The 12943-nt window shown below is 54.3% G+C and overlaps 1 protein-coding gene across 2 annotated transcripts; it reads right to left on the minus strand.

Annotated features, from left to right (window-relative positions):
• Nucleotides 1-101: 101 nt before the first annotated feature.
• NAA60 (N-alpha-acetyltransferase 60, NatF catalytic subunit) lies at nt 102-9684 on the minus strand. Of its 2 annotated transcripts, none has more exons than XM_078867302.1 (6): nt 9137-9684; nt 7455-7575; nt 5590-5719; nt 4580-4676; nt 3974-4208; nt 102-1534 (listed from the first exon to the last, which is right to left on the minus strand). In XM_078867302.1, exons 2-6 carry the CDS (start codon nt 7568-7570, stop codon nt 1378-1380), a joined length of 735 nt encoding a protein of 244 aa, XP_078723428.1. In that variant the 5' UTR covers nt 7571-7575; nt 9137-9684; the 3' UTR covers nt 102-1377. The 2 variants fall into 2 exon arrangements, with proteins under 2 accessions (XP_078723428.1, XP_078723429.1); XM_078867303.1 differs by lacking the exon at nt 9137-9684 and adding an exon at nt 8654-8677.
• Nucleotides 9685-12943: the final 3259 nt, after the last annotated feature.

Consider the following 12943-nt stretch of genomic DNA (forward strand, 5'->3'; position numbering starts at 1 on the left):
GGCTTTGGGTTGAAGAGCTGTAGACCGAGCGAAGCCCTCAGGGTTGACCCCTTACGCCCCATCGTGCGGTGCTCACACTCGCTTGGCGCTTGTAAACATTTATTGATATTGTTACAGGTTTGAAATGCAGTCGGTTATGGTGCTGTCTCTTCTAAAAGTTCGCACTTTATGTTAATAAATACGATAACACGTTCATAAAATCGATCCGGCCATAAAAACTGGAGCGGGGTGAAACGCATCGTTCGTGCCTACTGCTATGAACGGCCAGAGCCCTCTGCAGGCCAGATCCCACTGCAGGCCGGAGTGGGCTGCAGGCCGAGGCCCCGTGCAGGGGCCAGAGGTGCCGATGGCCAGGGCCCGCCACAGGTCAGGACTCGCCACAGGCCGGAGCTTGCTGCAGGTCGGGGCCCACTGCAGGCCCGAACTCTTTGCAGGCTGGAGCCCGCTTCAGGTCAGAGAACACTGCAGGCCAGAGCTTGCTGCGGACTGGAGCATCATTACGCCAGGAAACACAACTCGGATCATTACCACTTCGGTTCAAGTGGATGTGCAGGCATTGTATATGTACAGGCCATGATTTATTGCAACGATCATGCAGTAACCGCAGGCAAGGGTGCTCACATGGCATTCAAATATTCAATACTTAACGCACAGCTTACCAAGCCACATGCACGCCATGGCCTACGGGGAACGTCCTCGCAAGCAAGATGCCTGCTTAACACGTTGGCTTCCGCGACCAATATTATTCATCTTGTGAAAGATGCCTGGTGCCAACACTGGGTTTAAATGCAAGGGTGGCAAATGTTGCGTGGCGAGGCTGGCGAGGCTGACGAGCGTCGTCCGCATCCTCCACGCATTCGAGCCGTTTCCCTCCATTGTCCTAAAAACGCATAGCATGGTCCCAACGGCGATCAGCAACGCTCCTGGCTCCGATGCGGGACACACGGTGAAGTGTGCGCACACCGGCCAGAATGCCCGGTAGGGAGGCACCGTGAAGCTGTGCGCTTGTCACGGTGACGGTCAGGCTTGGAAGCAAAACAGGGTAGTGAGGAAGGTGGAGTGTCCCGTGAAGGATGTTTGAAGGGGTGGCATCCCCATTCACCAGTGTCCCCTTCGTCTCCTGGTCTTAAACATCCCAACTAGTTTTGGCGTCACATGCCTCCTCCTTCGTGCCTCGTGACGTCTCGTGGTTGAAACCCACGCCAGGGCGCGAAGGCTCAAATTCCACTCGTCCCGCCAGGGGATGGGGAGCGCAACCCAGACTGTTTCTAAAAGGGCGTTCAAAAAAACATACGTCCGGAAATTCAAGCCGTTGTTGATTTTCAGGCGCAGTGCAGAGCTCCACCGTCGAAACGGCAGCCTCAGCATGGAGATCCGTCACAGGGCGCGGCTGTAGTCGGTCACAGGCTTGTCGGGCAGGCTCCGCCAGGGCAGCAGGCTGCGCAGAAGGCCCTGCGCATGGCGGAGCAGCCTCTGGGGTAGCGAGCAGGGCCGGAGGCTTGCCAGCGCCGAACCCACATACTGCATGTAGTCGGTGCAGTGTGGTCAAGGAGCGCACAGGACTAACCACACGAATGAGCGCCATGGCAGCGGTCACATACACCCGGGAAAGCGCCGAGATGTGTGATTGTGACAGCCAGCGTTGCGCCACCCGCCATGCGTCTCACCATGCACACAGCAACACATCAAGGGAATTAACAATACATTCTGTGTCAGTAACACTGTGGCTGTAAAATCAAAATATATAACAGGCGACCTTTCAGGCTATAGGACCGTTAAAGCACAGAGGGCGGCTTTCAAAGGCCGAAGCTCGTTGGGATGTGTATGAGGGAGGGGGGGGGGGTCTAGTTAAGACTGATTAAGGCGGCTGTCGCCATCCGACTCCCTTTCTGACATGCATCCTCACCTCACAGAAAAACCTCACTCGACTCCATGGCAGGAGCCTCTTTGCTCATGGGGGCTTTCAGGCATACTACTAAATTATGACGAATTATATTTCCAACTGAACTGTCGTATAGGAAATGACTGTAGTTGTATCCGAATCGCTTACCATCAATGTGAAGCAGAATGGAGGGTTTCGGTGGGGATGGAGAGCTAAAGAGAGGCTTCTGTAATGTAACAAGCTAGAGGCCTTTATTTTGTCATCTATAAAGTGATGGTGGAAAACGAGAAGACGAGCAGAGCGGTTGGTCGGCCCCTACATTTTTCTGTTCTCCATTTTTGTACACAGTTTCTCTACGTGGGGAGCTTCAGGTCCATATCATCTTCAATATATTCACTGAGAGGTTTAATTTGTGTAAAGGGGGGAGAATATAACGTAAATATCTATGAAGAAAATGTTTACAATCTTAAATGATGTTGAGGAGTCATAGCAGCAACCAACAGAAAAGAACCAGAGGTGATTGCAGAACTTACTTATAGAAGTGTAAGATAAATACGACCAAAGGTCATGTACAGCAAGTTCTCTGAACAAATGGAGACACATGTCTGAGACAACTGGAACACAGAAACGAGCGAGTGATCCAATAGCAGCGGCTACTGAAGGCGATCGTGATCAAAACGATCAAATGAAGAGGTGTAACGACAGTGAGGTGGGGGGGGGGCGAAGGGGGGTGGAAGACCGCTTGAGGAAAACTGAAGGAAAAGCAGCAGCAGATCACTGTACCTAATTAAGAACGAGTTTAATCGGTGTGCAGTACCGGATGTGACATGGAACAGAATAATGGACAATGCAAAGGCAACAGCAGCTGCGGTGTGCACGGAAACACGGAGCAGTTCGTGCTGGAAATGACGAAATACAGGAGGAGGAGCGACTCGTGGACCACAGAACGCACAACAGCGCCAGCATACGGCTGATAAGAAACACAAGTGCGCTTGGGCAGGACGCGTCACTGAAGGGATGAGGCGACCACCAACGAAAAATGGCAGCCAAACGAGAGAACATATCCAAGGCGAGGTTCACCACGGAGATGGAGCAAAGAAATTAACTCATAGCGTAGGAGCAAGATGGATTGTTGCATCACAAGTTTTGGCTTGGGGAGGCATTCATTCAGCAGTGGAGAGATCACATCTGATAACTGGTCTTCTGATCAGGAATACGCACATTGACCAATATTTTTTCGAAAAGCTTAAAAGTGCACAAAGAAGCATGGACAGGTGGGCAAACGTATCACGAGTCAGTGAGGGTCTCTCCTCCAAGAGACACATTGTGTGTGTGGGTCTGGTTATGGGAGGAAACCGGAGAACCCAGAGCCAACTCATGCAGAACAGGAGGAGAATATGCAAACTGCACACACTCACAAAAAGATAAAGATCCCCCAAATAGCCTTGAACAGACTGCTGGGGCAATTGCAGTTAAGAAAGCACCCTCAAAAGGCCGGTAAGGCACAAGGAGTGGTGTGGCCGGGCCCATGCCTGGGCATATATCTCCCCATTGCTGATGTTGACACTACGCACCAGGCACTCATTTAAGGCCAAGTTGACCCTACACAGGAAGACCCAGTAACCATTCAAATGTTGACCGATGTTATTGGTTGTGAGCAGGAATCGAACACTGGTCGCTCGCTTCGGAGCGCAGTACACTAATCACTGCACCACCGCTTGCCACACACACACTGCTGTACATCCAAACACCACGCAGAAAATGTATCAAATTGGGAATAAACCCCAGGCACTGCTTGCTGTTAGGCACGAGTGCCACTGCTGCGCTGCCACCACCCTGCCACCAGTGAGGAGTTTATAGGAAAAGTTTTACCTTGGGGGCAAATGCAAAGTGACCAATGGACCCCTTCCGAAACCTTAAATCAGCAGCGCGTAACCGCGGTGAACAACCAGGAGGGCGCAGCAAACTGCGAGGAACAGGGCCACGGGGACCGCCGCGCGGCACAGCCATCCCGGCATGGCCGAGCTTCCTGGGGCCGCGGCGGCACCGCCGTCCCTCGCCCCTCCGCAGAGCCGGCGCGGGGAAGGATATACGATTGTCCAGGGTGGGTGCCCCCCGTTGAGGTAGAGCACGTAAGTGAAGCCGTCCTTGAGCACGCCGCGGATCGAGTAGTAGCAGGGCAGGTAGTGGTGCTGTCGGAAGCTGCGGTTCTCGTAGAAGCGGATGGCTGGCGCGTTGGTGGTGAGTACGTGCAGGTACACCGCCTTGCAGCGGTCCTGCGTTGCCGCCTCGATGTGAGCCATGAGGCTGTCGAGCAAGAGTGAGCCTGCGGGCGCAGTCACGCACACGCGCGTGCAGTCACACACGCACACGGGTACCCTCATACGCACACGGATCCCCCCCGTGTGAACTGCTCGGGCTCTCGGGACCAAGCGGCAGGGAGGTGGCAGCGCTGTGCTAACACTCTCAGCAAGGGTACCTGGGTTCAACTCCTGACCCAGGTGCAGTTCTGTGTGCAGTTCTGCGAGAAGTTTGTGTTCTCCCTCAGGTGTGGTTCCGGCCACATCACCCCCTCATAGGTGTGCCGTGCCAGCCGTCATAGGTGCTCGCTAACACCATTTGCCCCAACAGTCTGTTAAGGTAATAAGGAGATCTTTGGCTTTGTGTGTTGCACATGTGTTTCATTGCCATGGTTACCGATTCCCCGACTGCGGAACTCCTTGACGACACCCAGGCTGAGGATGTAGGTGACCTGCGTGTCGCTGGGGAAGCTGGACGCCAGCACGTCCGCATCCTGTCCACAGTGACAACATGGAGTCATGCGGATTCACCCACATCAAACATCAGGGTGATGTGGGTGGTCACACTTGTGCCTCACAGCAACAAGCGCCTGGGTTCCATTCCACACTCGAGCGCCGTTTTGTTGGTCCTCAACCTGCATGGGTTTCCTTCTGGTTCTCCAGTTTACGCCCATATTTAAAATAAAAACCACACAATGTAATTCGTATTGGCCAAAACATCTCGATGCTGAAAAAATACCTGAATACAATTTATCAGTTGGGATTAGACACAGCAACAACGCCCCCCACTGTGAAAACTTGGCGGGACCCCCATGCATAAGAGTTCTGAGTCTCGGCGAGGCTTTCCTTGGTAAACAAACGGAATCATAAAAGTAATTCATACTAAGTGCTGATTAGCGAGCACATATGAAAGCCAATAAGAAGGGGTGGCGTGACGAGCACCATGCCCGGCCATATTAGTCTCCGCAGTGGTTAGGTTCACACACTGCACAAGGCTAAGTCGACCTAGGGGAGGCCCTAGACCGGTTCAGATATTCATGACCGATGTTGGCCATGAGCGGGAATGGAACTCGGGTTGTCGGGTTCATAGCGAAGTGAACTTTCCTGGGTCAACAAGCAAAACTCACCTCTTTAAATTGTCCTTTACCCCCCAGCTTTGGATGTATAACAGTGGTTCTGTAAATGTTCTGCTTGCCATACACGGCGCATTAGGATCTATGGATGAAATGCACTTTACATACTTTAATTATTACTATTAAAATAATAAAAACAATAACATTGACAACGCCAGAGTTTGGCGCCCGCGCACACCGTGTGCTAGCATTAATTCGCTGACTTGACAGGTACGCAAACTCCCGAGGCCGTGGGAAGAGCTGGCGTGCGGGGACGCAGGCATCACAGACCCACCTCACGGTGCACCTTAGTCCGGTGCTTGATCTCAGCGACGATCATGCCGATGATGGTGCCGGCGTAGGTGGCGGCCAGGGAGAAGAACCGTGCGCTCGATGTGATGTCTTGGTACCACGAGTGCGGGTACCTGGCAGGGCGTGGGAGGTAGCGTAGAGGTTGGCACGCTGCGCTTCGAACCCTGTGACCCAAATTCAGTTCCCGCTCATGACCAATACCAGTGACGATTATCTGAACAAGTCCTGGGCCTCCCATCGTCGACTCAGTCTCAAATGAGTACCTGGTGCAATCTGTAAACATCAGCAACTCGCCTTTTGCCCGTCCAAGGACGGGTGTATTGCAGTAAATCTGAAACTTGCAAGCGAAAAGCAGACCGCGACGTGATAGTCATCGCATCAATGCGTGTGTAATTAGTAAGGGCGCGGTGACACAGACCTATTTCATTTTAAGGTTATAATCCCTTGTTCATCATGACGTCCTTTTTACTGTGATGTCTCAATAGCGGAGACCACGTGACGTGAGGGTTCTGCCTTTGTAGCGAGGGTTGTAAGTTGACGTCGAGGAGGGGGGAGGAGACGCCTCAGCCCCCCATGTGGAGTGACGTCACCCGCTAATTATTATGAATGGGGGGGGATGTCCATTTGGAGGACGTCACCTTATGATTATTAATGAGGGGGGCTGTTCGATGTGGAGTGACGTCACCTGCTGATGATTATGAATGAGGGGGGAGGGTGCTCCATGTGGAGTGACATCACCGGCTCATTATTATTAATGTGGGAGGGGGGGTCCATGTGGAGGACGTAACCTGTTCATGATTATTAATGAGGGGGGCTGATCGATATGGAGTGACGTCACGAGCGTTAAGGACAGACATTCCTGGGTGATTATAGTAGGTATAAGGAGACAAAGATAGCCAGGCATGGTGCTGTCCACACACCTCCTCGTGAGCAATGCAGGCCTTGATCGGTGCCTGCTAACAGCACTTGTCCGAACAGTCTGTTAAAGACTATATAGAGGATCTTTGCTGTGTTTGTATGGAGTTTGTATGTTCTCCCTGTTCCGCAGTGTAAATGTGCGTGTGCGTGAGGTTCGTATGTTTTCCCTGTTCTGTAGTGTCCATATGTATGTTGAACATCTTTAGCACCATACGTAGCCAACCGTGGTGGTAGTTGGAGGTGTGTGTGGGTTCTCCCCCTGGTCTGCATGCATGTCATCCGGATACTCCAGTTTCCTCCCATAGCTACAAATCCACAGTGTAACTGATATTGGCCAAGCATCCCAAAGCTAAAAAAATACTTGCAAACTACTGAATTGGGATTGGACACAGGAGCAATATCGCCCCCTACTGCGAAAACCTGGCAGGACCCTCCTGGAAACAAGCGTAATAATACTAATGTAAAATCTTGACTTAAAGCTTTCGTGACTGCAGGAATCCATATTGTTTGGGTCTTTCGGTAAAGAACCTATCTTACGTGACTTTACCGAAAGACCCCAAGAATAATAATAAGGTACACACGGCCCGGCGGACCAAATGCCGACGGTGAGAACCGAGAGGGAACAGAGCACAGGAGGGGGTGGTGTGGCCACCAGAGCCCAGCCGCCTTTGTCTCCCCAATGCCGATGCTCACACGTACAGCCAGCTACTAGTCGACCTAGAAGAGACCCAGGACAGATCCATGTACCACATGCCACTTATGTAAGCCGTCAGCGGGAAACGCAACTCAGTTTCTCGTGCCATACACGGAACAATGCACCACTCCTCAAACTCACCCACCACTCACTGCTCCACACACTCGCTCCCACACACGTGTGCGCGTGAGTGTGGGGGGCCGTGGCTGTGTGTGGGGGTGGTGCTGGCGCCTCACTCGATGGGGAACCAGTCGCTGCACAGCTGCTTCACGGCGTCCACGTCGCCGGGGCACAGGAAGCGCAGCATGACCTCGCCAGCCACCTCACCGCAATCGGCTCGCTCGGCCGACATCAACCCTGCGAACCAGCACACAGGCGCATCACACATCATCAACACAGCACACAGGCACATCACACGTGTCACACCACACATCAACACAGCACACAGGCACAAAATACACGTGACACCGCACAACAGATGCACATACAGACAGGCACAACACATCACATCACACGCATCACATCCCACATGCACAACACACGTCACACACACATCTTAACCCTATATACCAAACTCCACTCCTAGCCATGAAGGCTAGCTTCACCGCTAAGCCCCTATCCCTCGAATCCCACCCTACACCTCTACGTTTCACCCCTAACCCCATCCCCTCTATTATTAACCTCTAACCCCATCCCCTCTATTATAAACCTCGAACCGTGGAGGCCGAGCTTTGACCCCAACCCGTTAGCTTTGACCCCAACCCGTTAGCTTTGACCCCAACCCGTTAGCTTTGACCCCAACCCGTTAGCTTTGCCCTAAGGTGGCTTGTTGGGAGTTGACTCAGTCCATCATCTCTCCCTTCGGAGTCGATCAAATAGAAACCACTGCATGTGGGGACCGACTTCAACAGCAGTCTCCCTCCATATGAATGTGGAGTTTTTCCACAACTCGCTCTCCAGGAAACCGCTCCGACTCCCTCTGTTAATCGGCTGTTAGCTCCTCACCCCAAGATTGGCTATCCACAACCCTACACACTACCCCAATTCTCGTGCTCACCCTACGCCTATCCGTCTGCTAATAACCCCAACCCTTACACCTATCTCTCCCCATCCCTGATCCGCCCTAACTACTGTATACCTACACCCCTCTCCCCCGCATGCCGAGCTTCAACAAGAACCCTCGATTGCACCTCCGGCTACACACGGTGCAAAATCATTTCAACAAACGCAAAGTACATAGATGCCAACCCTTTCCTAAAGCTCTACCCCTTCTCTGACCCCAATCCTCTTCATCCCCTACCCCCTCTCTACCCCTCTCTGTGTCCCCTATCCTCTCTGTGTCCCCTATCCCCTCTCTACCCCCTCTGTGTCCCCTACCCCCTCTGTGTCGCCTACACCCTCTCTACCCCCTCTGTGTCCCACATCCGCTCTTTACCCCGTCGCTGTGTCCCCTATCCCCTCTCTACCCCCTCTGTGTCCCACATCCCCTCTCTATCCCCTCTGTGTCCCCTATTCCCTCTCTACCCCCTCTGTGTCCCACATCCCCTCTCTACCCCCTCTGTGTCCCCTACCCCCTCTCTACCCCCTCTGTGTCCCCTACCCCCTCTGTGTCCCCTACCCCCTCTCTACCCCGTGTCCCCTACCCCCTCTCTACCCCCTCTGTGTCCCACACCCCCTCTCTACCCCCTCTGTGTCCCCTACCCCCTCTCTACCCCGTCTGTGTCCCCTACCCCGTCTGTGTCCCACACCCCCTCTCTACCCCGTGTCCCCTACCCCCTCTCTACCCACTCTGTGTCCCACACCCCCTCTCTACCCCCTCTGTGTCCCCTACCCCCTCTCTACCCCGTCTGTGTCCCCTACCCCGTCTGTGTCCCACACCCCCTCTCTACCCCGTCTGTGTCCCACACCCCCTCTTTACCCCGTCGCTGTGTCCCCACTGCCCGCGCCTCGGGCCCCGGGCTCCCTCAGCAGCGGGGCCCGGGCCGCGCCGCCCCGAGCCGCGTCCCTCCCGGCATCGCGGGGCCCGCGCGGCCCGCGGATGGGAGCCGAGGCCTGGGCCGGGCGAGTTGGGGCCGGTATCGCTGTGCCCGGGCGGCCTCCTGCTCCCCCTGCTCCTCCTGCTCCCCCTGCTCCCCCTGCTCCCCGCGGGGTTAGACCCGCGCCGTGTAGCGCCGCATCGCCCGGGGCGACGTTCCGGGGCGGCGCCTCTCACAGACGCGCAGCGCCGGTGACGGCGGTGGTGGTGGCTGCAGTGGTCGAGGCTGTGGCTGTCTCGACTGTAGTGGTGACTGTGGTGGCGACTGTGGTATTGGTTGAGATGATTGAGACTGTGGTGATAGTTGTGGGTGACCCTGTTGGTGGTGGTGGTTGTTGTGGTGGTTGCGCTCGAGGCTCCCCAGGCCGCGCTGACGTCTCCTTTGCCCCCCGCCCCACCGATTCATATCCAGGCCACAGCGCCGATTCTACTCATCGATTCCCAGGTACATATATCGATTACGTCGATTCCGGCTTTCACGAGTGGAATCGCTCTCCCACGGCGACTCTTGCAGCCGCGAGAGGCCGCTCAGTGTCCCACGCCGTGATGGGGGAATGATCTGCCGATGCACAGAAACTCAACGCGGTCCGTGTCACAAACATAATCCTAGTAGGAAAGATGTGTTTCCTTCGCCCGTTCTGCAGCAGTAACTGTGCAGTCTCTGGATTGTCTCCATGCATGCTGTTCGGGGGTTAGGGATTGAGTCGATGTGTGTGTGAGACGATGTGTGTGTGCTAGTCGATGTGTGTGGGGGTCCATGTGAGTGTGTAAGTCCATTTCTTTGCGTGCGTGTAGGTCCCTGTGTGTCGATGTGTCAGTGAAAAAAATATGTTTGTGCGTCTAAGTCGATGTGTGTGTGAGTCGCTGTGTTTGTAAGTCGATGTGTGTGTGAGTCGCTGTGTAAGTCGATGTGTAAGTAGATGTGTCTGTGTGTGGAAGTTGATGTGTGTGTGCGCGTCGATGTGTGTGTGCGCGTCGATGTGTGTGAGTCGATGTGTGTGAGTCGATAAGTCGATGTGTGTGTACATCAATGTGTGTGTGCGTAAGTCCATGTGTGTGTGCGCGTCGATATGTGTGTAAGTCGATTGTGTAAGTAAAAATAAAAGTGTGTGCATGTAAGTCGATGTGTGAGTCGATGTGTGTGTAAGTCAATCTGTGTGAGTCGATGTGTTTGTAAGTTGATGTGTGTAAGTCGCTATGTGTACGTCGATGTGTGTGTAAGTCAATGTGTGCGAGTCGCTGTGTGCGAGTCTCTGTGTGTGTCGGTCGATGTGTGCGTTACTCAATGTGTGTAAGTCGGTGTGTGTAGGTCGATGTGTGTGTGTAGGTCGATGTGTGTGCGAGTCTATGTATGTGTGTGAGTCGATGTGTGTTGAGAAGAGGTGTTCAGGAGGTGTTCAGGTTAATTGAGAAAAAGCGACAGGCCCACTCTCATCGCCTACAGCATCCCACGTCAGAGAATGAGGAGGTTTACCGCAGTCTTCGCTCGGAGGTTCGGAGAGCCGTGAGGCGCTGTAAGGATGGGTGGTGGTCGCGGGTTGCTGAGGAGATGGAGTCTGCCTCAGTGGCCCGCGATCACAAATCACTATTTAACTCCATCAAAAAAGTAACCTGCAGCGCCACACCTATTACCATCATTAGAGGAAAAAACGGTGATCCAATCTCCGACCCCCAGGAACAGGTTTGCAGATTTGCTGAGCATTTCTGTGAGGTCCTGGGGGAGGGAAAATCTCTCAGCCAGGAAAACATCATGGCACAAAGTGGGGATAACCCTGCTGAGGCTGCGGTGCCTCAAATATTGGAAGAGGTCACCCCCTGTGAGTGGCTGGCTGAGGTACCGGCTGTTGAGGAAGTACTGAGGGCGATCCGGAGTCTGAGACCAGGGAAGGCACCGGGCAGAGATGATCTCCCAGGCGAAATGCTGAGGGAGGGTGGCGTTTGTGCACAGACTGCCCTATATGACATCATAACAACAGTCTGGACCACTGGACGGGTTCCGCAGGACTGGAAGGATGCCCTGGTGGTCCCCCTCTTTAAGAAGGGGGACCGTACCGACTGTAACAACTACAGGGGCATCTCACTCCTCAGTGTGCCGGGTAAGGTCCTGGCAAGGATTATTCAACATCGCCTTGCTAGGCATGCTGAGGAGAGGCTTGCGGAGCCCCAATGTGGTTTCAGGAAAGGGCGGTCCTGCACAGATGCCATATTTTCTGTCCGTCTGCTACAGCAGAGGTGTAGGGAATTCCAAAAAGACCTACATCTCTGCTTTATTGACCTGGTCAAGGCCTATGATACCATCAGTAGGACTGGGCTCTGGGTTGTTCTTCGTGCTTTCGGAGTCCCTGACCCTCTGCTCACGATCATTAAGGACCTTCATGATGGTGAGCGGGCCCGGGTAAAACTACGTGGCCGGGAGTCGGAGCCTTTCCCTGTACACCTTGGGGTGCGACAGGGATGTCCTCTGGCTCCCACATTATTTAACATCTATTTCGACTGCGTAGTTCGTGAAGCCTTCAATAGCTGTACCGGGGGAATTACCATTTGGTACAGATACAATGGGAGGCTGATCGACGCCCGGGTGCGATCAAGGGATGGCTCCCTATTGGTCAACCACGTTATGTATGCCGATGATTTGGTAATAGCTGCTCATTCAGAAGAGGAGTTGGAGACGCTGCTGCTGAGACTGGAGCGTGCCACTAAGAGGTGGGGCCTTACCATCAGCCCCACCAAAACTAAGCACCTGCCTGGGTATTTTGTACCATCGGGCACTCCGCCCCCACAACTCCCAATCGGTGATGGGGCAGTTGTGGAGAGAGTAGAGAGTTTCCCATACCTGGGCAGTGTGCTCATGACCGGCTCCAGTTTATCAGCAGAGGTCTCACTCCGAATCAGTCGAGCGGCAATATCTTTTCATCGGTTGCGTAACGCTGTGTGGAAGCTACCTGGTCTGTCGCTCCGCACGAAGCTTCAGGTCTTCTCGGCCACGGTCATTCCCTCCCTTCTCTATGCTTGCGAAACGTGGACCCCCCTAGTGGAGCATCTTCGCCGGTTGGAAACATTTAGGCTGGCCTGCCTACGATCCATCCTGGGTTTAACCAGGCTGGATTGTGTGAGGAGCTCACAAGTCCTTGAAAGATCTGGGCAAAGTCCCATCAGTGAGCTCCTCCGGCAGGCAAGGCTGCGTTGGCTGGGTCATGTAGCCCGCATGCCCAGCCACCGCATGCCTAAACAGCTTTTGTTCGGCCGGATCGAGGGGGCTAAACGGGCGCGGCACGGGCTAGAGAAGAGATGGAGTGATGTGGTACAGGAGGACGTGGAGCTGAGTGGACTTGCCGATGACTGGTACCAGCGGTGTCAAGATCGGCCTCAGTGGAGGAGGCTCGTGAAGGACGCTACTGGGCAGTTGGAGGCAGTCGCCCTCCAACAACAACGGAGGGCGGAGGAGCGACGCTCACAACAACGAGCGGAGCGCCGGGTGGCTAAAGCACAGCAAGTTGGCACAGTAGGGGGCACAGGTGGTGCATCAGCCAGTCATCTCGGTCATCTCGGTCAGTCGACCCGTGGCACCTGGGTCTGCCCCGTGACCTCCTGCCAGCGGGCGTTCGACACTTCACGTGGCCTCAAGGTGCACATGGCCTGGCACAAGCGTCGTGGTGACGTCACCGCCACTTAGTGGCGAATGGCGGTTGT

Source organism: Lampetra fluviatilis, chromosome 23 (genome assembly GCF_964198595.1).
Source record: "Lampetra fluviatilis chromosome 23, kcLamFluv1.1, whole genome shotgun sequence".
NCBI lineage: Eukaryota > Metazoa > Chordata > Hyperoartia > Petromyzontiformes > Petromyzontidae > Lampetra > Lampetra fluviatilis.

Coding starts and splice junctions, on each gene's coding strand:
- NAA60 (XM_078867302.1), bottom strand. CDS start 7,570: ATGTCGGCCGAGCGAGCCGATTGCGGTGAGGTGGCTGGCGAGGTCATG. Junction 4,677..5,589: donor GGACTAAGGTGCACCGTGAG/GTGGGTCTGTGA, acceptor CACTGTGGACAG/GATGCGGACGTGCTGGCGTC. Junction 1,535..3,973: donor CACCCACCCTGGACAATCGT/ATATCCTTCCCC, acceptor ACCACACTGCAC/CGACTACATGCAGTATGTGG.